At 63.2% G+C, this 26,862-nt stretch overlaps 3 protein-coding genes across 3 annotated transcripts in view; 2 read left to right on the top strand and 1 right to left on the bottom strand.

Annotated features, from left to right (window-relative positions):
• Window positions 1–147: 147 nt before the first annotated feature.
• CHLRE_16g663050v5 (uncharacterized protein) lies at window positions 148–8,303 on the top strand. The gene is made up of 15 exons (XM_043071022.1): window positions 148–436; window positions 884–994; window positions 1,308–1,363; window positions 1,786–1,964; window positions 2,277–2,477; window positions 2,923–3,057; window positions 3,432–3,518; window positions 4,201–4,353; window positions 4,547–4,642; window positions 4,860–5,018; window positions 5,344–5,427; window positions 5,971–6,057; window positions 6,506–6,669; window positions 6,877–7,000; window positions 7,253–8,303. The coding sequence occupies exons 1-15, from the start codon at window positions 321–323 to the stop codon at window positions 7,574–7,576; spliced, it is 2,076 nt and encodes a 691-aa protein (XP_042915664.1). The 5' UTR covers window positions 148–320; the 3' UTR covers window positions 7,577–8,303.
• Window positions 8,304–8,357: 54 nt separating this feature from the next.
• On the top strand, window positions 8,358–11,625 carry CHLRE_16g663000v5 (uncharacterized protein). The gene is made up of 5 exons (XM_001697906.2): window positions 8,358–8,660; window positions 8,924–9,004; window positions 9,140–9,303; window positions 9,642–9,792; window positions 9,997–11,625. Exons 1-5 carry the CDS (start codon window positions 8,619–8,621, stop codon window positions 10,855–10,857), a joined length of 1,299 nt encoding a protein of 432 aa, XP_001697958.2. The 5' UTR covers window positions 8,358–8,618; the 3' UTR covers window positions 10,858–11,625.
• A 281-nt stretch (window positions 11,626–11,906) lies between these two features.
• CHLRE_16g662951v5 (uncharacterized protein) overlaps window positions 11,907–26,862 on the bottom strand; it is an 18,741-nt gene continuing 3,785 nt past the window's right edge. Inside the window, exons 8-40 of the mRNA XM_043071021.1 lie at window positions 26,503–26,578; window positions 26,176–26,271; window positions 25,794–25,865; window positions 25,476–25,523; window positions 24,841–24,951; window positions 24,487–24,572; window positions 24,034–24,121; window positions 23,727–23,828; window positions 23,297–23,398; window positions 22,917–23,021; window positions 22,277–22,459; window positions 22,050–22,163; window positions 21,525–21,722; window positions 21,213–21,317; window positions 20,766–20,861; window positions 20,216–20,413; window positions 19,861–19,962; window positions 19,309–19,407; window positions 18,710–18,814; window positions 18,322–18,423; window positions 17,858–17,956; window positions 17,450–17,557; window positions 17,011–17,112; window positions 16,672–16,776; window positions 16,195–16,299; window positions 15,967–16,068; window positions 15,531–15,629; window positions 15,125–15,229; window positions 14,765–14,881; window positions 14,384–14,497; window positions 13,364–13,480; window positions 12,864–12,962; window positions 11,907–12,586 (exon numbers count right to left, since the gene is read on the bottom strand). Of these exons, the coding sequence (XP_042915663.1) occupies window positions 12,500–12,586; window positions 12,864–12,962; window positions 13,364–13,480; window positions 14,384–14,497; window positions 14,765–14,881; window positions 15,125–15,229; window positions 15,531–15,629; window positions 15,967–16,068; window positions 16,195–16,299; window positions 16,672–16,776; window positions 17,011–17,112; window positions 17,450–17,557; window positions 17,858–17,956; window positions 18,322–18,423; window positions 18,710–18,814; window positions 19,309–19,407; window positions 19,861–19,962; window positions 20,216–20,413; window positions 20,766–20,861; window positions 21,213–21,317; window positions 21,525–21,722; window positions 22,050–22,163; window positions 22,277–22,459; window positions 22,917–23,021; window positions 23,297–23,398; window positions 23,727–23,828; window positions 24,034–24,121; window positions 24,487–24,572; window positions 24,841–24,951; window positions 25,476–25,523; window positions 25,794–25,865; window positions 26,176–26,271; window positions 26,503–26,578 (3,547 nt within the window). The 3' untranslated portion in view covers window positions 11,907–12,499. The remainder of the gene's footprint in view (window positions 12,587–12,863; window positions 12,963–13,363; window positions 13,481–14,383; window positions 14,498–14,764; window positions 14,882–15,124; window positions 15,230–15,530; window positions 15,630–15,966; window positions 16,069–16,194; window positions 16,300–16,671; window positions 16,777–17,010; window positions 17,113–17,449; window positions 17,558–17,857; window positions 17,957–18,321; window positions 18,424–18,709; window positions 18,815–19,308; window positions 19,408–19,860; window positions 19,963–20,215; window positions 20,414–20,765; window positions 20,862–21,212; window positions 21,318–21,524; window positions 21,723–22,049; window positions 22,164–22,276; window positions 22,460–22,916; window positions 23,022–23,296; window positions 23,399–23,726; window positions 23,829–24,033; window positions 24,122–24,486; window positions 24,573–24,840; window positions 24,952–25,475; window positions 25,524–25,793; window positions 25,866–26,175; window positions 26,272–26,502; window positions 26,579–26,862) is intronic.

Here is a 26,862-nt window from a genome sequence, read left to right as displayed (position 1 = left end):
GTATTATGCCTGTGTAAAAATGGCTAGAAAACAGCGTGCACACTGTTTGGAAGGTCGGGGAAGGAATCGGACTGCTTGGTCTTCCATGGGCAGTAGCGCTCGCCGTGGACTTCGCCCAACAGAGACACAAAGCACCAGATCTATACCATTATATTGTATGCAATTGATGTGAAGTCGCTGAGCGCGCAGCGCTTTCGGCAGTTGCCCCAAGGACTCAAACTTGGCACTGTTTCATCTATAGCAGTGACCATAACTGCAATAATGCATTGATACCTCCTCATTGTAGCTGCATGGCCAGACGGAGCGCTAAGAGGGGCCCGATGGTCGAGGCGAGCAGTGGAGCTCGCAAACTGCGCCCACGCGTTGCTGCGCTGCTGTGCGTCGTGGGGGTTTTGGCGTGTCTCATCCAATGCGGACACAGCTACGTAGCGGAGCCGTAAGTTGGGTGCCTCCGTGGGCTGCCGTGTCGGTTCCTGTAGGAAAGTGTCGTGTCGCTGCAGCGGTGGCACCTACGGGGCAGACTCCGCCGGCTGGGCAGTTTCTCAACAACATGGAATTGCCGGCGTGGGTGACTGCAAGCCGCAGCACCCCAACAATTTCGTGGAGTGCGGATTCCCCGCATGCGCCACAGCCAGGGCCGCAACACCCTTCATCCACTGCACCCCGGACGGGCGCGATGCCCCGCACACTGCCGCGCTGGCGGGTGCACCTCCAGTCCTCCAGTCCTCCACCTCCACCTTCACAGCCGCATCCCCAAACTACCGTACCAGCTATACACCATTGACATACATACACACACACACACGTACAAGCACCGCCCGGCTGCCTTGCTGATGTGTGTGCCGCCACTGCCCGTGCCTCGCCTCGCCTCGCCTCGGACCAGGGTGGCTCTGGTGCTGCCTGTGGAGTCCCGCAGCCAGTTGGCGGTGCAGGAGGAGGGGCTGGAGCTGCTGAGGAGCATACAGGGGCCCGTGGCGCCGGTGGTGGTGATCGGGTGAGCAAGAGCGGGGCCGCACGGGCAGTGCGCGCGTCACGGGCCGTGTGGGCCTGCCGGTGGCAGCGCCGCTTGCAGCTGCGGCACACAGCGAGGGCGCGGGACTGGGACTGGGACTGGGACTGGGACTGGGACAGGAACGGGGACGGGGCGCGTGTGTGGGCCCACCGCCACCGGCACGTGGGCCGGCGGCGCCGCACCTCAGTGGCTGCAGTCAGGACACGGCTGCTTGACGCGGCATGGGCCCCAACCCCTCCGACCCTTCTGCTGAACACGTCCGCGCTGCCCCCGTGTTACCCGCGTGTGCCCCCAGGCCCTACCGCAGCGGCAAGTCCTTCACGCTCAACCAGCTGCTAGGCGTGCCCTGCGGTGCGTGGCGGAGGCGGGGGTGGCGAGGGGGGTGGCGGCGAGGAGGGGATGGCGGCGAGGGGGTTGTTGCGGGGAGGCGGTGGCGGCGAGGGGGGAGGGGGATTTGTAGATACCAGCCCAAACTTAACCAAACCCAATGCAATAGAGCGAGGAGGAGGGGGTGTTGTGGGGAGGCGGTGGTGGCGAGGGGGGTGGCGGTGTTGCGGGGAGGCGGTGGGGCTGCTGACAGCTTGGTGCGTCGAAGCCAGGCTTGCTGTGCGACGTGTGACGGGTGCTGTGGATGTCGGGTTGCGGTCCGGGGGCGGCGGCGCGCAGCCGACGCAGGGCTCTGCTGCTGTGCCCGGGGACTGCCATGAATGGTGCAGTGACCGAAAGGCATTGCCCGGGGTTGTTACTGCCGGTGTGTCTGATCGCCCCCGCAGACAAGGGCTTCGGTGTGGGCCACACGCGCGAGACGGAGACCAAGGGCATATGGCTGTGGGGCACGCCGCAGCCCCGCAAGCAGCAGCAGCAGCAGCAGGAGGCGGGAGGGGAGGTCGCGGCGGCAGGGGAAGGCGCGGCGGCAACAGCGGCGGCGGCAGGAGCTGGAGGCGATAGCATGGTAAGACCTTGGCCTGTGCGGTCCATGGATGTCGCAGTGAAGGTTCCCATGTGGCCGCGGGGCTGCGGCTGCTGCGGCGTGTTGCTTTGGTAGCTGTGGGCCAGGCAGGCGTTGTGGGCAGGGCACCATCATCATGGTTAGCTGGACTCCTCTTCGCCTGCGCTCGATCTCGCCGCGCTCACCTGGGCTTGACGTGCTCACCCGCCCGCGGCTTCCTGCTCCCTCCACCACCAATAATAACAACAACAACGCCTCACAACTTCACCCACTCACCCGCCCACCTGCACCCCACACAAACACAAACTCGCACAGATCGTGTATGTGGACACGGAGGGCTTTGAGAGCACGGGCAAGTCCAACTCCTACGACGACCGCATCTTCGCGCTGTCGGCGCTGCTGAGCTCGCTGCTGGTGTACAACCTGCCCGAGACCATCCGCGAGAGCGACGTGGCCAAGCTCAGCTTCGCGGTGGAGCTGGCGCAGGGCTTCTACGAGCACGACCTGGGCAGCAAGGTGTGTGTGCGTGTCACTGTGTGTGTGTGTGTGTTAAAGAGCACAAGGAAAACGTTGCGCAAAGACAGTGTATGCGATGCAGCAAAGCGACTGTGTGTGTGTGTGTGTGTGTGTCAGTGTGTGTGTGTAGAGGTACTTTATTCCAATCTCAACTGTGTGGGGAGGGGTACTTGATTCCAAGCCCAGCGAAACCAAGAAACCCAAAAGGGGCAAAGGGAGAGGGAGCGGGCTGGTAGCAGAGCGAGAGAGGGAGAGGTTGGAGGACGTAGGCTAGCAAGATTGTAGGGCTAACACGCTCGGGCATGTCGCGCATATGGTGAGAGGCGGTGCGTGCAGCTGCCACTCCTTGGTGTCATCCCGGCAGTGCCCCAGCCCGCGTGCGCCCTGATAATACACAGCCACGCCGCTGATCTCACTGCCTCTTCCCGCGCATCACCTGTCTCAGGACGGCGGCTCCGGCGCCGGCGCCGGCTCCGGGACGGATGGCGGTGACGGCGACGGCGACGGCGACGGCGGTGGCGGTGGCTCCTCTGTGGAGCCGGGCTCCATGCTGTGGCTCATACAGCGCGACTTCCTGCAGGTGCGGCGGCCTGTGCGTGTGTGGGGGGGGTGGATGGATGGGTGGGTGGGTGGGTGGGTGTGGGTGGGTGGGCGGGTGTGTGTGGGCGTGGGCGTGGGGGTGGGGGGTGGGTGGGGGGGTCGGGGGTGACGGGGGAAGGGCCGTGAGGGACATGTGGCGTTAGCGGGCCCTGGCCAGGAGCGGCCACTGGGAGGGCCAGGATGCGCTATCCTTACCTTGGCCGCATGCCTCCCAACTCTTGGAGCTTGCAAGTGTGTCAGTGTGTATGCGCCCTTTCCTCCCCCCTCCCGCCCCCCGCCCTCTTGCCGCCACCGCTACTACTGTCCCTGGCTACGCCTTCACTACTTAAACAATCATGCATGTAACCACCGCAGGGCCAGTCTGCGGACCAGCTGGTGCAGGCAGTGCTGCGGCCGGTGCCCAACCCGCAGCATGACGCCGGGCTGGAGGCACTCAACCAGGTGCGGGGGCGTGGGTGGGTGGTGCCCGGCGTGCCACACTGGATGCAGCCCCTGTCCACACGTCACACACACACACGCACACACGCGCGGCCTTTTGGTTTCCATGCATTGCGTCGTGTTACAATTTGTGAGGGCGGCTCCGCCGCCGGAGAGGGTACCTGCAAGCAGAGAACTGCGGTCTTCGTGCGGGGTTGGGAGGGCGAGCCCGAACCGCCGTGTAGCCACGCAAAGATAGAGCGTAGCCAGGGACGACGGCGTCAGTACTGACAGAACGAAACTCGCTAAGTAGCGAGCGCGACACAGTGCTCCGCTACTTAACCGGGCCCACCGCCCATGCCGCGCATGGGCCCCAAACAACAAACACACACACACACACACCACGCCCCTTCGGGGCCCACAACTGTGCACACTCCGAGCGCAGGAAACCTTGCTTTCCGACAACTCGCTGCGCTCGAGCGGAAACCATCAGTTTCCTGTCTCCTCTGTCCTGCTACCAACATAGGCACACACGCACGCGCACATGCACACACATATGCTGACAGGTTTCCCATTCCTCGTCTTTCCTCACACACACACACACACACAAACACACACACACGCACACACACACACATGCACATATACATACATGATACATACACACACAAACACACACACACACACGCACGCACGCCACGCCCAGGTGCGCTCCTCTCTATCGGCGCTGGCCCGCAACAGCACCGGCTTCAGCCTGCGGCAGCCGCACCTGGACCGCACGCGGCTGTGCGAGCTGGCGGACGCCGACCTGGACCCCGGGTACGTGCAGCAGCGGGAGCGCCTCAAGGCCACTGTGCAGGTGAGGCCGGGGGCGGGGGCGGGGTAGGGTGGAGGTCGAGGGCAGTTTGCGGTATGGAGGCGTGGAGATTTGGAGGTGTGGCATACGGTATGACTTGTCGATTATGAGGACTCCTCGCGCCATCCGGGTGTCCCCCTGGCGCTGCCCCCCACCTCACCCCACCCCACCCCAACCCAACCCACCCCACACACAGGCGCTGGCCCGGCCCAAGGTTGTGAACGGCCGCTGGCTGAGTGGGGCCGAGCTGGCGGGCCTGGTGTCCAAAATGGTGGCGGCGCTGAACGAGCAGGTGGGCAGGGGGCGGGGGGCGGGGGGCAGGGGGCACGTGGCGACACACACACATGCCCACACACATGCGAGCTCCACACCCATCCCCATCACCCCCCTTCTCGCAACAATCTCGCCCACTCCTCCTTGATGGCCCCGCCCCCGCTGCACGGCTGACCCCCTCCCTCGATCTCCCCATCCCTGCCCCGCCTGCCCCCGCTGCCCCGCCTCCCCTCCAGGAGATCCCCACGGGCGCCTCGCTGCTGGCCGCCTTCAACCGGGACGTGCTGGCCCGCTGCGCCGCCAACTACACCGCCGCGCTGGCCGCCCTGCCGCTGCCCGTGGACGACGACCAGCTGGGGGCGGTGGAGCGGGCGGCGCGGGCGGGCGCGCTGGAGGTGGGGCGGGGGGGGGGGGCTCGGGTCCGGGGAGGAGGGGCCTGCATGAGGGGGCTATTCGGTTATATGTTCCCGAGTAAAGGTGCCTGTGGGGGCTTTGGGGGAGGAGGGTAACGGGGTTGGTGGGATGGAGGGCACGTGGCGACTGCAGGGTTGGGGCTGGGGCCAGGGCGCCGTGGGGCGTGGGGCGTGCGCACACGACCCTGTGCGACCTGAGGAACGAGGGGGTAGCCACGTACCGCTCCCGAGCTTGCACGTACACCTACACACACGTGCCGACACACCCGCCTCCTCCCTCAAACACACATGCCCCCCACACACACAGATGCTCAAGTCGCTCCAGATCGGGCGGCAGCGGGCCGCCGACACGCGCGCGGAGCTTGTGAAGGAGCTGGACAGGGCACTGCAGGCGCGTGTGTGGAGGGGGGAGGGGGCGGGACGGGGTAGTCTTCATCATTCCCGACGAGAAACCGTAGACGCATGGCAAGACACATGACTTCAGCATTGGGATACTAGGGGTCGGGGCGGGGGGTAGCCGTCCATGACAGCGGGCAGCATGTGTGGTTGTAAAGAGCACAAGGAAAACATTACGCGCAGGACGGTGCATGCGATGCAGAGGTATGGTCATGGATTACCAGCGTGCGTGTGTTTATGTGTATGTGGGCGCTGTGGGGCGGCTGGGGCGCTTGGGCTGGCAGGGTCGGGACCAGGGCCGGGACCAGGAAGATCTCGGGGCCATGGATGGCAGACCACGTGACAGTGCGGCCGGCACCCGACACGGCACCGCTGTCCAGCCCTGCCCCCATTGATTGTGATGCATGTGACCCCCCGCCCCCCGTAACGACGACTACTGTGTACCTTTGTACCTGGCTACGACTTCACTTCGTAAACTTAATGCATGTAGCCCCCCCCCCCCACTAATCATGAATGTAACCCCCCCCGCCTTGCACAGGTGCGGCGCACGGAGAATCAGGCGGCCTCCAACACGCAGTGCTCCGAGCTGGAGAACAACTGCGAGAGCCTGCTGGACGAGATGCAGGTATGTGTGCATTGCGTGTGTGTGCGTGTGTGTGCGTGTGTGTGTGTGTGTATTGCGTGTGTGTGTGTGGGGGGGGTGTAGGTCCCTCCAAAACTCGAAACCAACCATTGCCAGTCCAGAACCCATAGAGCGCTTGGGGATTGATATGGTGGTGGTGGGATTGTGGGCGCAACCAGGACGCGGGCGCGGTCTGGTGTGGGGGATGGATGAGTGCGCGTGGAGCCCGGCGCACGCTAACCTCACAGGCGGAAGCTCGGGGCTCCTTAATACCTCTGTCGTTTGTTTGTATCCCTGCATGCTGCGCGCTGATGCGCCATCCGTGCTTCCATTGGGTTCACATTGAAAAGCCCTGCTCCACAGTCCACACGTCCCAAGCAATTACACGCAATCCAACGCAATCCAACGCAATCCAACGCAATCCCATGCTGCTGCCCTCCGCTCCGCACAGGGCATGCGGCTGCCGTCGCTGCACAAGTTCGAGGCCGCGCACCGGCGCTGTGCCGCCGCCTTCGCGGCGCGCTGCCGCGGCCCCGCCAAGCAGCAGCAGGCGGAGCGGCTGGACAAGGCGTGGGCGCGCGCGAGCAAGGCGTTCGGCAAGGACTACAATGACAGGTGCGACAGGAGCGGGTCGTGAAGAGAATGTGCGGCGGAACTCACCCGCACCTTGGGCCCCTACCGCCCGCTACAGCCCGCTACCGCCCTGATCCCCATCCCCTTATTTCTGCATCGACGGCTACTCCCCACTTGCTTGCGATGGACGGACCTCCTCTCCCAAACTAGCCACGATGTAATCCACCCCCGAACCCCCCGAACCTGCAGGCTGTTCACTGGCCTAGTGGTGGCCTCTCTGGCGGCGGCGTGTGTGTTCCGCTTCCTGTTGCGGGTGCAGCTGCTGGAGGGCGCGTCGTGGGCGGCCTTCCTGTTCCTGGAGATATACCCCAAGGTGCGGGCACAACGGGTGTGTCTGGGCCTGGCCCTGGCCCTGAGCCTGGGCCTGTATCGGCATCTGTGTGGCAGGGAGGAGGCCCTGCCTGGGGCCAGGGAGCAGGAGAGGAGAGAGAGGAGAGAACTTAGTGCCAAATGCGGAGGCAGGGATGCAGGGGGAATGTCGGGCACAACACACACCAGCACACACGCACACACACGCATGGCGTGCCTCTCACCCGCCCTCCCCCTTCCTCCCCCGGCCTCCCAGGTTCACCCCGGCAGCAGCATGTACGACACCAAGGGCTGGGCGCTGACCGTGCGGCTGTGGGAGCTGGTGGTGATGGTGCTGTTCGGGTTCACGGGGGCAGGGTTCGTGTGGGTAGGCCTGGGCGTGGCGGCGCTGGTGGCGCGCGCGGCGTACTCGTTACGGAGGAGGCGGCGAGGAGGGGGCGGAGGCGGGGGCGGGAGCTGGAGTGCAGGGGGGTCCGGGGAGGGGGGGCGGGGCGGAGGGGGCGGGGGTAGCAGCGGCGGGTCGTGGTGGGGGTCAAGCACGCGGCGGAAACAAACAAGCATGCGGGACCTAGATGTGTAGTTTGAGAAACTCAAGACATCATACGTTGGGAGGGCACTGCGCATGCGGGGGACGGCCGTGAGAGTCCACATGAGCTGTGTTGAGCGTCTGATTGGGTGTGTCGCGACGTTGAGGTGATTGAGTGTTTGCGTGCGAGGATGAAGGGGCGAGCGCCCTGCGCCGTCGGCAAAACACCTGACGTGCGACCGTGATGACATGCGTAAGGTTTCTGTCCTGCAGGTTGCAGGCCTGTGGGCGAGTACACACACATCCCTGCGCTGCTGTGCGCACACGACGGGCAATCTGTAGATAGCACCGAATAGTCGATGCTCGGGACCTGATGTGTACAACTCGATCGGGCGCTTCGGCATGAACGCATTAGTTCCGCAACACTCGTCAATAACGCTTTCCTGCCCCTTGCCATGTTCCATCACTCGTCAATAACGCGTTGCAGTGGATGGCCGGATGCACACACGCGTGTGCACGGGCTAGGGAGCTGATCGCGTGTCGAGCATCGTAATCGAGCGCGAGTGGCGAGCTGGCAAACACTGCACTGCTGAATCTTCGTGACTGCTGCAGCCGACAGTCCTGGCATACCATGGCTCTTTCACATGCCGTGAGTTCACCCAGGCGGTTGTCACCCAACGCGCACACAGCATGCAATTGTGCGCCGCGCGGCTACTTGGTGCATCTCTCGCATACAGCACTATGCCAACTGTCGATAGGGCACGCGTTTCGAGACTCTCGAAGCTAACGCGGCCTTTCGGCTGAGGTGTCGACATTGGCCTCGCTACCTTAGGTACCTTGTGGCCGCGCAACAACGCAGCTAATTGAAAACAATAAAGCACAAGCAAACCGCAGTGTCGGAGACTTTCGGTTTCCCCGGGAGTGACTTTGCGCAGGATTGGGCCTTCTACCACTTCAAACATATACAAAGCTCCTGAAGCCTCACACCTACTTAAGTACTAAATAAATTGGACACAGCGCTCACTGTCAGCAACTCCGTTTGCGCCACCGAGACCTTGCCGTTTCGGCCGTTTTCCAGTCCCAGGTGCCGGCTAAAATGGGAAACACCTGCACAGGAGTGGCCAATATGGTCACGGAGGTGAGCAAAAATGCCAAATTCTTTGACCAAATGTGTACATTCGTAATGGGTTGGCGAGCGCGATTCTAAGAGCTGCTGGGGTATGTAGAGCAAGAGGGCTCTGTCTTGAGCAGGCCTTTTTGGGCTGGGCCCCGCAGCGCTGGCACACGAACGGAGGTCAACCCCAGACGAAAAGCCGACACACGGCTTGCGCAGCCTGGCCGCTGCGCCCCGTGCCCGGCGTCCCGCCTTCGTTGCAGACTGACCCCTACCCCCTCAAACAGGATGAAATCAAAGAGGCGGTGCGGAGCATTGAGGAATGGCAGAAGAACCAAGCCAACGCCGCGAGGAATGGAGGGCCACAGGTAGGTGTGCACGTGTGCGTGGCCTCCCCCACGTTCTTCCCTTCCTTCCCTTCTCCTGCCCCCCACCCTCATCCGCAGCCCGCTCCCCAACCCAACCCAACCCAACCCACCCGACCTCCCTTCTGTCCCGTGCAGAGCAGCACGGGCCCGCTGCTCCAGCGTGTGGGCGGTTCCGACGTGGTGAAGCACGTGGTGGAGCTGTTCTACCGCCACCTCTACGCCGACCCCTCACTCATAAAGTTCCTGCACGATCAAGAAATGACGCACCTGCGGGCCAAACAATCCGCCTTCATCTCATGGTGCGCATGCAAGGGCGAAGGCGTGGGTGTGCGAGTGTCACTGCGAGTGCATGCCTCAAGTCCACCACACCAGCCCTGCATGGATGGTATTGCCTTCCCTTCAGCGCACTCTTGTCAGTTGGTTTGAGTTTGGGGGTGACAGGCCCAGCACTCCGCGGCTCCTGCCTAGGCCCTTGGGTTCCTGCCTAGGCCCTGTGGGTACTGCTGGGCCCCGACTGGGAATCGACTGGGCGACTGGCCGCTCAGCCGCATCCTTAGCGCCCAGCGCCCGCGCCGCCCCTTCTTCCCAATACCACATCTCCTACCCAAACCCAAACCTCCTATTGCGCTGCCTCCAGGCTGTTCGGCCCCCCCAACGTGCCGTACACGGGCAAGTCGGTCCGCATCGCGCACCTGCGCATCATCAAGCAGCGGGGCTTCAGTCCCGAGGACTTTGATCTGGGCATGAAGTACTTTGCCGAATCCATGCGCGAGCTCGGGGCGCCCGAGGTGAGTTTGCGTATGGGGCTCGGGAGAGCTGATCCGGCAGCCATGACGGCGGGGAGAGGACCGGGTCTGGGCCTCAGCGATGCACGGTGCCGCTTCGCTACCGATCTGAACACCACCTGCCATGGGCTGCGGTCTTCCGCCAGCAAGGCTGCGTGTCTAAGTTGCATCTGCATCAAGCCTCCCTCAATCCTGTTGCCCTTGCAGATCCTTATCAATGAAGTCTTGCGCCGTATCACGCCGTACAAGGACGCAATCTTCACGCCCAGTGCCGGTGATGCCGCGGAGGAGGCGCGCTGGGCGGCGGAGGCGGCGGCCGCGTCGCGGGCCGCGTCACGCAAGGAGCTGCTGACGGCTGGGTCCAAGGCGCCGTCGTCTTCACTGCAAGGCGCGGACGCGACTGCGACGGCTTCAGACGCCGCCGGTGGCGCCGATGCACAGAAGCCGGCAGCGCTGCTGGCGGGTATCGCGGAAGTGGCGGAGGGCGCGACCGATACGTTCGTAGGCGCAGTGGCGGCGCCAGTTGCTGTCGGCAGCCGGCCCGGCTCCCGGCAGTGCCCGTTCACCGGCGGCCGCCTGTCCCGCCCCGCCAGCGCCGCAGTGGCGCCCACCGCGACGGCAGCGGTGGCGGCGGCGGCTCAGGCGGCGGCAGGCTCAGATGTGAGCGCTGCGGTGTCGGCCGGCCTCCACCCGCCCGTGCCAAGCGCCGACAATGCGCCCGTTGCTGTCGAGGCCAAGCCTCCTTCCCGTGCGCCGTCAGCGGCAGTGTCGCCGCCGCCGCAGCAGCAGACATCGCTGTCGGCGGCGCCGCCAGGTCGCAGCGCGACCCAGTTGGAGCAGGAGCTGGAGTCTCTGGGCCGTGGGGTGGATGTCTTGGACGCAGCTCAGGCAGTGGTGGTCGGGGAGGAGGCGGTGGTGGCGGAGGCGGCAGCGGCGTTGCAGCGGGTGGAGGTGGCGCCGGCGGAGGAGGGCGCGGCGGCGAAAGCGGCGGCGGCAAACGTGGCGGCGCCGGCAGAGCCGCAGCTGGTGCTGTCAGGCTCGGGGCGGCAGATGGCAGAGGTGTTCTGAGGTGGTGCCTGGCTGGATGGCTGGTGTGTTAATTGCGTGAATGATTCGGTAAAGCACGTACTTGGCAACATTGAGTACTTGGGCACGAGGCAGCGAACCCCTTTCAGTGACGCTGCAGTGGTCGGTACAGATGCTCGGAGTTCACCAATATTGCCTCCACTACCGTAGTTCACTGCGTTTGCTAAGTTTCATTACCGTACTGTATGTATAGTCTGGCGTAAGAAGTGCCTGAGACGCTGCTGGCGCTGCCGGACCGGAAGATGCACGGTACCATGAACACGTGTCCTAAATCATAATGGATGTTAAAAGTGAGCTGATAAGTTATGCATTACGGTGTGGTGGTGCATGGCACGCAGTTGACTTATGAAGACAGACCAGGGGACCTTGCTGACATGAGTGTGATGGTCGGTCGGTCCGTTGCTGCCGCAGTGACGCCGTTTTGTGACCGGGTGGCCCTCTTTGCACCGTACGGTAGGCTGCAGTCGCGCGGAGTCACGACATTCCCATTCCCTGTTGCGTCACTTACGTTTGCCGGAATTGTACGCCGCACTGATTTATTGCCGGGTCCGCTATGGAACTGTGACCCCGATGACAAGATTGCCAATCTTAACTGTTGGGCCTGCCTGACGCGCATGCCTTCCGGTCGCGGCGGCCGCACTCGGTGAAGGAACTGCTACCTATGATAGCAGCTCGGCGCTCGCAACATGCGCGCCTACTGATGGATGACTTCCTGCCTAAGGACAGCGGAGACTGTAAAGTGAAGATGCGCTGGCCAGAAGCCACACGCCCACACAGCGGGCGAATGCTATAGCTTGGGCGCGCGCCGCCAGCGGCACTCCCCTGGGGTCCGGAGCAGGGTGTTCGATCTCCACGTCACTGTCTCGTGAACTGCGTCAGCTGGTCCCTCTTGTAACCAATGCAACTTAAGCTTGCAGAGGCCCCCTGATGCTTTTGCTGCGAGCCGTTAGTTTGCTTATCCCTGTATGGATGCGAACTTGCAAAGACGAGGCAGTAGTCCGACCGCAGGCGGCAGGGGCACCGGTACGCAGCATGGGAACATCAACAACAGGGCCAAAACGGGATGCGCCGCAGAGCCCGCCCGCCCCCCCGCTCGAGCATCTGCATGGTGCCATCTGCTGGCTCCCCCGCGCTTGCACCACTGCTCAACGTACCGGTAATTGCAGACGATGACGGGGCCCTCGACACCACCAGGACAACGGCTTAAACCTCACTGCACCGCGCGCTTGCGCCCGCACGCACACGACACACACGCGCATCCCAGCTACTGCAGCTCGGCCCCTGCGTGCCTGCATGCCGCACCGCATTGCGCCACACGCGTCAATGGGGCGGGCGACCCCCCGGGCCAAGCTAGCTAGCGGCCTGGACGTAACTACCGTGAGGATGCATCTGCCCCCCTCCTGCCCACCGCTGCCGCAGATCCAGTACTTAAAAATCACTCGCTCAGAGGCTTTACTCACACACTCGCGGGCGCGCACCTCACTGAATTCGATGGCATCACACCCGCTAACCCAGTCAACAGATCAAGCCAAACGCACTTGTCGGCGCATTCCGGCGCCTGTGCACCCTGTTTTCATGCGCTCATTCGCTGCATCTGCATACCCTCCAGCTATGTGTGCGGTCATCAGCGCCGGGCGCCCAGCTCCATCATCCGCTTCTGGACCGCCAGATTGCCCGCCTCAATGGCCATGGCCAGAGGGGTTTGGCCGTGCTGCAGCGGCAGTCAGGGACACACACACACGCTGTGAGGGTTACCGGCCGATCGCGGTGAAGGGTGGCAACTCTGCAGGGTCGATACCGCCCATGCTTGAACCTGCTGCCGCCCACAGCGGATCCCACCCACCCACCCACCCACCCACCCACCCACCCACCCACCCACCCACCCACCCACCCACCCACCCACCCACCCACCCACCCACCCACCCACCCACCCACCCACCCACAGCGCCCACCCACCCTCCCACAGCACCCGCCACCCGGCCACGCACCGCATTCTGTGCGTTGATGTCGCCGCGCGCGTTGACCAGCACGTCCACCATCTCGGGCAGCCCGCGCTTGCCCACGTAGTGCATCGGCGTGCAGCCACTCTGCGCACGGGGGCAGCAGGGGGGCGGGGGGGCACACGGGAGGGCGGGGGGCCAGAGGGCGCAAAGAGGGGTAAAGGGAGGCACGTGTGATCACCACGTGCTTGGGGTCCCACCGCCCGCCCGCTGAGTGGCCAGCAAGGCTGGCGGGGTAGGCTGTGTGTGTGGTGTGTGTGTGTGTGTGTGTGTGTGTGTGTGTATGTGTCGGACTGGGCTGTGTGAGGTCACAGAACTGGACCAGCGGACACACGACAGGGTTCTTGCCCTTCTACGTGCACCTACACCTACACCTACACCTACACCTGCACCTACACCTACACCTACACCTACACCTACACCTACACACACATGCACTTGCACGCAACGCAACGCAACACACACACACACACAGGCGCCTGCCGTACCTTATCTTTGACGTTGGGGTTGGCCTGCAGCCACCTGTGGGTCAGCAGGTAGGTGAGCACGGCCGTGTGGCCGGGCGTCTTGCCCACAGCCAGGTGCATCGTGGTCTGCTCCGTGGTCTGCAGGGTGTGACGCAGTTGAGGCAGGGAGGGAGGGAGGGAGATGGTGAACACACGGTGTTACCGCCGTTGCCGGCAATGACCATACATCAGCGGGCTGGACGGTGACACAGCAGGGCAAGCATCTGGCACGTGTCAGGAGGGCGGCATAGGGGTTGAACTGCTGCATGAGCAAGAAGTGACGGCACCGGCGGCATCTGCGGGTTTGCCTTGCCCATCCGCAAAACACACACACACACACACACACAAACACAAATACACACACACACACACACACACACACACACACACACACACACGCACACACACAACGCTGCAACCGCCGCCCGCCACGTCCCCCATGCAGCCTCGACCCCGTTTAGTCGCAGTGCCACCGCTAACTCGCCCTCTTCCAATAGTGTTATTGTACTTAGTGGGCGGGATTTGGGACGCGTGATACCTAGCTTGTCTGCTGCACGCCGCCTCTCTTGTCGCCGTTGCCATTCACATGCCCGTGACACTTCCTCGCTGCCGCCCTATGCCCATGCTTCCACCTTTGCCTATAGGTGAGCTCGACTACGACCAGCGGGCGGGAATCCGGGAATAGGCGTGCTGGGTAAACGTTGTTTAGCGCGCCCAGGGTGCGGAGCATGGACGCATACAGGTGCATCGCGGGGTCAGGCCGAATGGTCGCCCGTGGGGTTCCAGGCTTATCGCGGGTAAGTATGACTACCTGGGTCACGACAGTCACGCGACGCTCGGTAAAATGGTGGGTATCGGTAAGTAACTCCGTCGCGTCAATGGGCGGGCTTTCGTTTCGTTTTTTTAACACACACACACACACACACACACACACACACACACACACACACACACACACACACACACACACACACACACACACACTTGCGCGCGCGCACGCACCCTGTCGGGGCGCAGCAGTGCGTCGGAGCGCATGCGGCCCGTGGTGTCGAACAGGAACTTGAGCACCTCCACGTGGCCGTTCAGGGCGCCGTACATGCAGGGCGAGTAGCCGTACTGCAGGGGGGAGGGCAGGGGCGCAGGGGTGCAGGTGTGCAGGTGTGCATCGACGGCGGATGGCATGCATGGGTGGACACGAGCAGGCCAACCGTCAGACTTTCCCCTTCCCCTTCCCCTTCCCCTTCCCCTTCCCCTTCCCCTTCCCCTTCCCCTTCCCCTTCCCCTTCCCCTTCCCCTTCCCCTTCCCCTTCCCCTTCCCCTTCCCCTTCCCCTTCCCCTTCCCCTTCCCCTTCCCCAGCCCTCCTGTCCCCATCACGCACGCACCCCGTCGATGTCGTCCGGCTCAATGCGGTGGTAGTGGCCCTGGTTCTTGAGCAGCTCCTCCATTACGGCCACGTGGCCCGCAATGGCCGCCACGTGGAAGGCTGAGCGCTTCTCCTTCTGCACGTCACGTGCGCACGCACCGCACGCACCGCAGCAGCGAGCAGGAGCAGCAGCAGTAAGGTAAGGCCCATGCATGTGCATTTTGATCTGCTGCGCCCGTCCCAACCATGCATCATAACATGAATGGACACGCATCGACAGAGCTCTCGCCGGGCCAGGATGCCCCAGTAAGTAATGATGCGTGCAGACGCCCTTGGGCGCCAACCGGTACGTCCTGACACATGCCGCTGCCGCACTCACGTCTGTGGGGTCGTCTCTGTGCATTACGCCCATCTGCTTGAGAATGGCTTTTGTGGCGTCAAGCGAGCCCTTCTCCGCCGCCACGTGAAGGGCCGCCCATCCTCGCTGCACGGGCACAAGCAAGGGCGAGCAGCGCAGCACAGCGACTCAGCACGCGAGCTAAAGCAGTGCGTAATGTTGGCATGACCCTGGGAGTGTTCTTCTCGAGTACCGGCATGCACAATCTGCTATTCATTGCTAGCAGACGTCGTGGGAGTGAGAGGGAGAGCGAGAGAGAGCGGGTGGGTCCCTGCAAGGTGTGGCCAGCATGGCCAACCGACAGCGGGCTGCTGCAGGGCCGTGCGTGGCTGCATGCTGCTAGCTAGCCCTGCAACCCACACACGACACACGACACACAGCCACTCACGAAGTTGCGTTTCGCGTTGAAGCTCTGCAGTGCGAACAGCATGTCAATCACGTCGGCCTTGTTGAACTCCGCCGCGCGGTGGAGGGGCGTGCAGCCGGTCTGTGCGGGCGGCGTGTGTGTGTGTGTGTGTGTGTGTGTGTGTGTGTGTGTGTGTGTGTGTGTGTGTGTGTGTGTGTGTGTGTGTGTGTGTGTGTGTGTGTGTGTGACTACGGTTTCCACGGTTATTCTGCCAGATCACGTGTATCGTGTATCTGGTATAACCAACGACAGGGCTCTCAATCGTGTGTGTGTATATGTGTTTTAGAAAGCAAAAGGAATGAAACAAAGGAAGGAAACTCGCAGGATTGTATTTGCGAAGTCAATTTAGTGCTGGTTCCTTCTCGCCTGGTGATCGCGGCACTCAGCATACACGCACCCCTGTCCAGCATGCACGCACCTTGGGGTTTGGCTGGTTCACATCAAAACCGGCCTCCACAAGCACCTTGCACGTGCTCGTGTGGCCGTGCTTGGCAGCCAGCTCCAGCGCTTGCCAGGAGTCCTAAGCACACGAACAAGTAGTCATTCAGGTACAGCAGGTTACAGGCGAGACACAATCAAAGAAGGGACACACATCAGGCATAGCAGGTGAGCCAAAAGCAGTCCAGAGCCCTGCCTGCTGCCTCACCGGATTCTTCGTCAGCGCTGTTTTGTCGGCGCCGGCAGCCAACAGAACTTGAAGCACCTCGTCTTTGCCTTGCTCCGCCGCCAAAAGAAACGGAGTGTGACCGTTCTGCGTGATGGTTGGGGGCCGGGCGGGGTTGACGATGGCGCCGTGGCGGGACGGCGACAGCCATGCATGCGAATGGGAGTGCATGTGAACGTGTTAGAGAAGCGCGATGTGTGTGTGGTGTGTATGTGCGTGTGTGTGTATGCGTGTGTGTGCGCGTGTGGGGTGTCTGTTCGTCTCTCCGTACGGGCCGCCCCTCCAAAACAACCGACAGCACGTACGCACAGCAGCCAACAGCACGCACATGCAGCAGATAGGCCCGCGTGCGTTTGCAACACACACACACACACACACACACACACACACACACACACACACACACACACACACACGCAGACACACCCACACACACACACACACACACACACGACGCACCGAGTTCCTGGCCTCCCTGACGGCGACGGGGGCCTTGTCCAGTAGCATCCGCACGATGGCGGTGTGACCCGCAGCGGCGGCATAATGCAGGGGCGTGTTCCTGTACTGTGCGCATCACATGGACACACGCATACATCTCGTCATACACACGGCACACACACAGGTTCGCACCGCACACACACGGCTGCCCGGCATGTGTCCTTCCCTCGTGCTCTCGCTCTAACACAGACAGGTTGCGGCAGTGCTTCTGTCGAGACTGCGCACGCGCGCGAAACCTATTGACATGCAGCAGCCAGTCTGCAACATGAACGCGTCAACTCCGTCCATGACATGACTCACGTCGCCTACTGCTGCCGCGCGGTTGCCACCGAGTGCGAGGAGCATGCGGACCCCCTCCGTTTGGGCAAGTCTTACGGCGTGAGCAAGTGGCGTCATTCCGTCCTGCTCGGGTTCACCGGTGACAGGAAAAGGAAGGCATTAATCGGTACTGCGCGTCGGTCATTATGTTTCAAGTCATGGTTAGATAGGTTCTGTTGTACTGCAGGGCACGGTGGTCATGTGCGTCGGACGTCCATCTTCTTGTCATGCATCTACGGTAAGCTGGCACACACACACACACACACACACACACACACACACACACACAAGCACACACATACACACACACACACACACACACACACACATACATACACACACACACGCTCGTGCAAGCGTGCGTGTGGGGTGATGCTGCGGACATGGATGGGCGCACGCATGCACGCACGCACGCATTCACCTTCACCACCGCTTCTAGGTTGAAGCCTGCCTTGGCCAGAAGCTCAATGACCTGCACAGTGCCCTCGGCCTGGCCCTCCACAGCGCGGTGCATGGCCGTCTGGCCGACCTGTGCGTGTGTTCGAGGGGGGGGGGCGCTGCATGCTTTGTATGTACGGGGCATTGCGTCGACGCGCACGCACGGCGGGAAAGACTCAGCAGCCTAGGAAGAGCAAGGGTTGTGCTTGGGCCTGCCGGGGGCGAGGGCTGTGCTTGGCAGCCACCCGATGGCACCTGCTGTACACACGGCGTGTCCGAGGGCACGCGTGTCCGAGGGCACGCGTATGCGTGCGGCGGGCAATCAATCATTATTCAGCCGAGCCGCCTGTTGGTTCCTTACTTGCGCCACTCCATCCATCTATCCCCGCACCTTGTTGTACACGTCCTTGGCCACGCCCGCTGCCAGCAGGACGCGGATGGCCTCCAGCTTTTTCGCTCTCGCCGCCAGGTGCAAAGCCGTGTTGCCCTCCTGCGGGGGTAGGCAGGTAGGCAGCAGTGGAAGCGAGCTAGGGCAGGACGCCCGGCCACACATCAGGCGAGCGGCGCTGAATGGCACGCAGCAATGCTAGCTAGGGTAAACAAGGGCAAGCCCACTGGAGAAGTAGCCGTGCAAGTGTGGGCCATGTGGGTGCGTGGGCACGCGGGATGACACGTAACTCCGCACGGCAGTTGGTGGATGTGGATAACCGTTACTACCGCACTTACCTCAACTAACCATTTGGTCACAGCTGGCACACAGCGTTAGGGTCAGCTTAGTCTGCTGCCTCATATCATCTGCTCGCACCCACCCAGCCAGCCACCCACGCCGCCCACCCGCGCCCCCATCCAACCCACCCCGGTGGTTGCGTCCTTGTTGGCACCGGCGTTCAGGAGGGCCCGCACCGCCGCCCCGGCACCCGAGTCCTGTGCCGCGCGGTGCAGCGGCGTTTGCCCCAACTGCGCGCGGCACCGCCGTAAACACACACACCGCAGGGCGGGCTCGGTTAGTTCCATGCATGGTGAGGTGCGTGCAGGGGTCAGGCGCAGAGCCAAGCAAAGCGCGTGCATACCTACCGTAAACGGCAGAGCGAATTACGCCGCCTGCGTAGAAGGCTCATTCAGCAGGGCCAACAGGCGGCGGCGGCCCCCGGGGCTGCCCCATGCATGTACGAATCTTACGTATGCGCCGCTCCTCGTGTGGTGATGCGGCCCCCATGTGCCCCCAGGCCACACGTGCACTTGCCTTGTTCTTGGCTTCCTTGGCCGCTGCTGGGGCTGCCGCTAGCAACGCCTTCAGAGCTCCCATCTCGCCTCCCGAGGCCGCGGCATGCATAGGAGTGTCACCGCTCTGCACGCGACAGTACGGAAGTGCGCGTATGTGCACGCACGTTCACAATCAAACACACACATACACACCCAGATCAAGGTATGGAAGTTGGTGAAGGCGCACGCATGCAGCAGAAATGGTCGAGGAGTGCGGTGGGTGTGCCGATCGATGCCGCGCAGCTGCGTCAGTTACCACCTGTATGTTGATGGGTCTGAATCAGGGGTTGCATCCAATTGCCGCCTGTGCGTGCGTGTTCGCGCAAGCACCCTGCTGACCGACCGTGAGTGCATGACGCCGCAAGCAATGCAGCAGCGAGCGCAGTAGTGCAAAGAAAGGAGTACGACAGGCGCCAGCCAGCGACCGAGGGGCATGGGACATTTGGTTTTCGGACGCACCACCGAGGCATCAACCTCTGCCATCGACCGTGGCCTGCTGCCCACCCGTCTACGGCGCCCACCCATACACGATCCTCCCGACGGTACCCACCCATACCCGATCCCTCGTTATCCACCCACCGCGTCCTGTGCTGTGAGGTCGGCACCAAGCCCGATGAGTGTTTTGACGGTCTCCGCGTCGCCCTCAATGGCCGCGCGGTGCAGGACCGTGGTGCCGAACTGGGTGGGGGGTGGGGGCGGGGTTGTTTGTGTGGAAGGGGAAAGTAAGGGGGATCACCAGCATGTATGTGTCTGGCGGCAGTGGATGTAGGGTTGCAGCAGGTTGGGTGGGATGTGGGGCTGTATGTTTGCAACATTCCCAGAACAGAAACCAGAGACAAGTTGCGGGGGGCGTGGGGAGGCGGGGCACTGCTGGCACTCAGGATCAATGGCTGGCTGCTAGCACCACTGATCTCCGTGTCGACGCGGGATGGGTGGCTGGTTGCAAGGTTGAAACATTGGCAGCAGGATAAAAGCAGGGGAATCAGGGGACTCCCGCGGGATTGGGGGAATGGCAAAGATGGTTGGGAAAGCGGTACAGGATGCACTGAATGCGGGATAGGGGGGGGTTGCGTACGTAGCCGTTCATGTGCGTGATATACGGCGTGATAAACTCGCACGAAGGGGACGCACCTGCTGCTCCGTGGCCGTCAGGCTGCAGCCCGCCTCCACCATCACGGTGATGGCTTTCAAGTGTCCTTGGTAAACGGCCAGGAACAGCGGCGTCTCCGTGTCCTGTGTGCGTGTGCGTGTCCGTACGTGTCGGGTGCGTGTCCGTGTCGGGTGCGGCGGCAGTGCATGCAGAGCCGGTGACTTGGGGCAGAGCATGAAGCAGAGGAGTGTCAGGGAGCACATGGATGCAGGTGCGTGCGTGTGTGTGTGGGCACTTGTGTGTTTGTGTGTATGGCTGCTGCTGCGCATGTACGGCGGTGCGCCGACTATCATGTCGACTGCTAGCAAGGTGGTGGCTGCCCCCACACCCATCCACCTTGTTGAGTGCCTCCTTGTTCGCTCCGCCCGCCAGCAGCGCCCGTATGGTGTCCACATTGCCCTCGTGCGCGGCGCGGTGCAGGGGCGTATGGCCCTCCGCGTCCGCCACCTCCATGCCGGCGTCGGCGTCCAGCAGCGCCCGCACCACCTCCTCCGTGCTGGACATGGCCGCCACGTGCAGCGGCGTGTACGACGCCTGTGCGTGTGTGTGTGTGTGTGTGTGTGTGTGTGTGTGCACGTGCGTACGGCACGACACGGTAACCAGCAGGAGACGGACACGTGTACGGTGACCGCAGTGCTTGCGATGTACGGCAGTGCAAGCAGCCACTGGGTGCGGGGCAAGGGTCGGTAACGGCGGGCAGCAGCAGCAAGGGCACGGCGGCTGCTCCAACTGAAAGGCCTGGGCAAGCACGCACGCTTGGTGCCTTCAAACAGACGGAGGCATGCCGCCCATGCACATGAGAGATATATGTGTGTGTTAACGAGCACAAGGAAAACATTGCGTGTGTGTGTGTGTGTGTGTGTGTGTGAGCAGGACGTGGGCTTGCCTTGTTGGGCACGTTGGGCACCGCCGCAGACAGCACAATGCGGACGGCGTCGGCGTTGCCCGACAGCGCCGCACAGTGCAGCGCGTTATTGCCGGCCTGTAGAGTGGTGGTGGGGGGCAGGCGTGTCATGTGTATGTGTGCAGGTGAGTGATGGACGCACGTCCAGCGCGTCAGCACCAGCAGGGCGCGCATGCTAGGGCAGGCGTGCAGCCCAATCGAGGCAGGTAGGGCGGTGTGAGGAATGGGACATGACGCTATGCCACCCGGCGCTGCCAGCACACCATTAGCCAAACCGCCAACCCCTGTATGCGTTGCTTGGGGACACATCAGCGGGGCGGGCCTGCGTCTTCGCCAGCAGTGAGAAAGGAAGACAACTATCAACCACCATAAGTGGCTATCTACCGTATCAGTCAGGGCCGCTGTATCATGTCCGCGCGTAATAAGTACCTTGTTGAGTGCGTCCTTGGCCACGCCGCCGCCCTGCTTGAGCAGCAGGCGGATGCAGTCCAGCTGGCCTGCGCCCGCAGCCACTAGGAACGGCGTGTCGCCGCGCTGCATGCATTGCAGCAGCGGACACCGGCAGCAGTGGTGGATGGCGCGTGCTTTCACATAAATCGTGTGCGGGAGACGGCGTTACGTTGGCGGCGCTATGCCCCGAGTGCCGGCACGTTCCCCCTGCACGCCATCACACACACACACACACACACACACACGCACACACACACACACACACACGCACACACACACAGTCACACGCACCTCATCCGGCAGGTCGGGTGCGGCGCCCTTCTCCAGCAGCACCGTGAGCGCATCCGGCCGGCCGTGCAGCGCGGCGCGGTGCATGGGCGTGTGTCCGGCCCTGCTGCGGACGTCCTTGAGGGCGCCCACCATCAACAGCGCCGCCAGCGCCTCCGTGTGCCCGTTGCCCGCCGCCAGGTGCACCGCGCAGTGGCCCTCCTGCGGCGCGACGGTGGGCGGAGCGGGGGCGGCGGCGTTGGTGCGGAAACGGCGTGAGGTGAGGCGGCATGTCGCGTGTGGGTGCTTGGACAGCACACAGACATGTGATCAACTGTGTGTGTGTTGAAGCACGTGAACGGAAGACGACCATCGCTATGTGTGTGTGTGTGTGTGTGTGTGTGTGTGTGTGTGTGTGTGTGTGTGTGTGCGCACGAATGTGTGTAACAGTATACGGTAGAAACCCAAGGCCCAAGCAGCAAACTAACAAGGATGCGTCAGGCAGCCGGACACACAGCCGCCTATGAAGTGGCAGCCGCAGTCCCGCACCTCATCCTGCGCGTTGGCGTTGACGGCCATGTCGTTGACCAGCAGCCGCTTCACGGCGGCCGCCACCGCCCGCCGGTGCTGGGGCGGCTTGGAGCACTCGGCCAGCAGTGTGCGCTGTGTGTTATTAGTGCGTGTGCATGGGTGGGGTGGGGATGTATCTCAGCACCAAGCAACTAAAAAAGTTATTGTTACAATGTGACTGATCCGGCGGTTGATTGCCCACGCACCTCCGCATCCGACTGCGGCGGCCGTGCCGGCATGCCGGCTGCCTTGCGCGTCTCCAGCGCCCGCCGGGTGTCCTCGGCGGTCTGGCCCGCCAGGTTCCTCGCCGCCACGTTGGCGCCGGCCGCCTGCAGCGCCGCCGCCACATCCTCGTGGATGGCGGAGTGGTGCAGCGGCGTGTTGCCGGCCTGGAGCGGGGCGGCAAAAGCGAGTCCACATACATGTGTTTCTCCGCGCACACACAGGATTGGCCTCATAATTCTAGGAACTAGCTTATATGACGTGTAAGGATGATAGGATCTGATTCCCGTCATATACGTGGTTATACAAAGAACCCCGTGTGCGCCGCGGCTAGAGGGCAAGTTTGCACAACAACGTATGTGCATGTTACGGTATAGCCCCTGCCGTTTGGCCCCATTTTCAGACCGGCGTCATATCCGTGTGGTCCATCCGTCCACTCCGGTGTGCACATGCGTGAAGCAACACAAGAAAAACACACGCAGTGCACACAAACACATATACACACACACGCGCACACACGCACACACGCACACACACACGCAGTGCACACACACACACACGCAGTGCACAAACACACATACACACACACACACACACACACACAACAACGCTCTGTTCACGCACGTTGTCCTTGGCGTCCACGTCCTTGCCCCCCGACGTCGCCAGCAGCAGCTCCACCACGGGCAGGTGGCCCTCGCGCGCCGCCACACTCAGCGGCGTGCAGCCAGCCTGGAGGCGGGGAGGGGGCCAGGCGGAGGAGTGGGGAGGTGCAGGTGTGGAGAGTTGGAGATTGACGACGTCGGGAGGGGGGGATGCCATAGGTCAGCAGGGTTGAGCAAAGGCTGCCATGTGCGCATGAAGCAGGCTGTGCTATGTGGCACACACACACGGCCCCCACAGCCACACCCACATAAGAGCCCCTCCACCCAATTTGGCTTGGTTTGGGATAGTTGGGGCTGGTAATTACAACCCCCCCGCCCCCCCCAAAAGGGACACACACGCACCGCGTCCCGGGCGCCTATGTTCGCGCCCGCCGCCAGCAGTGCCTGCACCACCGCGGGGTCGCCCCGTGCCGCCGCCACGTGCAGCGCCGTGTTGCGCTCCTCCTGTGGCCCGGGGGCGTGGGGGCGTGGGGTGGCATTTGGGGGGGGGGGGGGGTATGGGGTCATGGGGTCGTGGGGGGGCATGGGGGACGGTGCGATGACGTGTGAGGCGCGCGTGTGCAGTGCTATGGCAAAGTGTAGGGCCAGGGGCGGAGGCAGGCGCCCGCCATGCCGCTTCGGTGTGTCTAGTCTGCCCATGGCTGTGTGTCCTGCTCTGTGTCCTGTTGAGGCACCCTCAACCAACCACACATGGACAAGCGCGAATCTTGCCAGTCCCCTTGCCTGCCCCTCCCGCCCTCCCGCTCCCCAGCTCCCTCTCCCCCGCACCTACCTCTGACAGGCACACCTGCACCGCCGCCCCCGCCTCCAGCAGCACGTGCACCACCTCCACATGGCCCGCACACACCGCCATCAGCAGCGGCGTGCTGGCGTTCTGGGGGGCGGGGGCGCGAGCGAGGTGAGGAGAGGGGAGGCGGGTGCGGCAGGAGGAATGACAGACTCAGATACCGTACGAGGATTGAGAGGGACAAGGATGCGAAGCACGGTGCAGGGCGTACACAGCGGTTAGCACCCCCCACCCCGCATCCCAAACCCCACATCCACCACGCCCCTCCCGCCCCACGTGCCCCGCCGCCTACCGCGTCCAGCGCCTCGATGAAGGCGCCCTCCGCCAGCAGTTCCAGCACCTCCGCGGTCCGCCCCGCCTCAACAGCCGCGTGCAGCCGCCTGGCGGGGATGAGGCAGGGTGACGGGCGGGAGGCGGGATGGGGTGATGACGGGGTGACGAGGAGGCAAGGTGACGCAACACGCCGCCGCCGCGTCGCCGCCAGGTAGCCATCACACGGCCCCCACCCATCCCCATCGCAAGGACTGACACCCTTCCGTGTGCCACACGCACGAACACGCACACGCACACACACACACACACGCACACACACACGCACTCACACACACACACATAGACGCGCATACGCGTAATGTTTTCCTTGTGCTCCTTAACACACACATAGACTCGCACACACATACACACCTAGACACATACGCACTTACATGCGTATGCACACTTAACGCACGCACATGCAGACGCCCACCTGTCCAGCGGCCTGAGAGTGACCATGTGGCCCATGCCCATCTTGGTGGCCAGGAAGGAGGTGCGCATGTCGTCGCCGCCCGCCACCTGGCGGGACAGGGGGGCAGGGAGGCACACACACATACAAATACACACACACGCACACAGATCAGTATATTATAATGCGGTAAGCAACAAACCTGTTAGGGCTGCCAGTGCGCCTCCTGCTCTTCCAGGTCTGCTGCTAAGGGCACTCGCCCCCATTCCTCCCACCTACCAACACCCCGCCGATCCTCCTCCGAGCTTTGTGTGTTATGGCGGTTTTGCTTACGTCAACCCACCCCACGCCACCCCCGCCACCCACCCCGCCGCCCACCTTGACCAGCGCTTTCAGAGCCGCCATGACGCCCTCCTCGCGCCTCTGGTCCAGCGGCTTGAAGCAAAAGTACGAATACACCGCCCACAGCAGGTCGGGGCGGCTCCAGGCCTGAGGGGGGACAGGCGGGCCGTGTGTGTTTGTGTGTGTGTGTGTTAAAGAGCACAAGGAAAGCATTACGCGTAGGACAGTGTGTGCGTTGCAGTGTGTGTGTGTGTGTGTGTGTGTAGGGGGGAGAGGTTGTGCGGGGGCAGACAGGTCTGGTGGCAGTGACAGACGCGGGTGGGTGGGGGCGCCACCGCGAGGTTGGTCCAACGACGAAGGGCCGGAGGGCTGCTGGGCGTGGGTGGTGTTGCGCGGCAGAGGGCTTGCATGAAACACATGTTACGAGCGGAACCCCGCCTCCCCCCCGCCTGCGTGACCATGCGATACGCCTGCGCCCCTTTGTGTATGTGCGCCCCCGCCCCTTTTTACCACCACACGAACACACACACACGCAAGCATACACACACAAACACACATACACACGCCGCGCTGCAGCCCCCCTCCATCCACCTAATACTGCTTCGCCGTAACGCCTGCACTTGTCGTTTGCTGTCCCCCCCACCCCACCCCCACCCACCCAACCCCCGCACCTGGTAGATGCCGGTGTGAATCTCCTCCAGGTAGGCCGCCAACCAGGACTGAGGGAGGGAGGGGGGGGCAGGAGGGGGGAGCAGGAGGGGGGGGGGAGCAGGAGGAGGCTGGCGTGGATGGAGGTGGGAGGGCGGTGTGTTCGGGGGGGGGGGGGGGGGTAGGGCGGGCAGGCGGGTCCGGGAGGCAAAGCCACACTGGGGGGGGGGGGCGCGGACACAATCAACTGCTGTGTCCAAGTAGGTCCCCTGTGCGCACACATGCATACACACACATACACGCGCACACACACACACACACACACACACCCACACACACACCTTGGACGGCGCCTCCCCCAGGTTGGGCGACGTGCGCCACACGCCCACAGCCGCCTGGAACAGACTGGCCACCTGTGGCCCGCAATGTCCACACGTGTCACGTGGGCCAACCAGGTGGCACGAGTACCGGCGGTGAGGAGCAAAACACCCCCTGGTTTCGGAAGTGAATACACATGCATGCATGCATCGCCTACTCCTCGGTTCCCACTGGGCGCTGGCACATTACACTTAGTTCATTCGCTCCACTCATGGGGGCGGCTGGCCCCCCCACCCCCGGTAACAACGCGTCTGCTATGCTATTGTACCTGGTTACGCCTTCACTTCTTAAATAATCATGAATGTAACCCCACCCGCCCCCCCCCCCCGCACCCCCGCCCCCCACCTTGTCGACCAGCTCCTCGTCCTGCGGGCTGCCTGTGGCCACCGCCTCCACCAGCGGCTCAATGGCCGAGTCCAGCAGCTCAGCCGCCTCCGGGCCCTGAGGGCGCGGGCAGGTAGGGAGATGCAGGCACAGGGACACACACAGTCAAGGTAGCTAGCAACAAAGGTACAACGCGTGTGCGCGCGCGTGCGCGCGAGTGCCAGTACTGGGCTTGCTCGCCGCACGGCGTGCACATGGGTTTCCGGGCTCGCCACGTAAATCAAAGCAAGGAAGTCGGGGCGGGTACGCCCACGCCCACGCCCACTGCCACTACGGCCACGCCCGCACCAGGATCTTCTTGTAGATGCTGCTGGCGGTGCGGTCCTCCAGCGAGCGCAACAGCGCGTCAACCAGCATGCCCGCCCTGAGGGTGGGTGGGGGGAGTGGGGGGGGGTCAGGAGGGGAGTGGGTGGCCGGGAGAACGTGTGCACATTCTACACACATGTGCACGTGAGCCACAGCTGCCGCCGTTTACGAACGCTGCCGGGTCCACCACACCACGCCACGCAGGGGGTTCCAATCGCATACTCACACGCTGCTTAACACGCACCAACACCCATCCACCTACCCACACCCATCCACCTACCCACACCCACCCACACCCACCCACCCACCCACCACCACCCACCCACCACCCACCACCCACCC

Source organism: Chlamydomonas reinhardtii, chromosome 16 (assembly GCF_000002595.2).
Source record: "Chlamydomonas reinhardtii strain CC-503 cw92 mt+ chromosome 16, whole genome shotgun sequence".
In the NCBI taxonomy this organism is placed as follows: Eukaryota; Viridiplantae; Chlorophyta; class Chlorophyceae; order Chlamydomonadales; family Chlamydomonadaceae; genus Chlamydomonas; species Chlamydomonas reinhardtii.
Note: the sequence above shows the minus strand (reverse complement) of the source record. Positions and strands in the feature narration are given on the sequence as shown.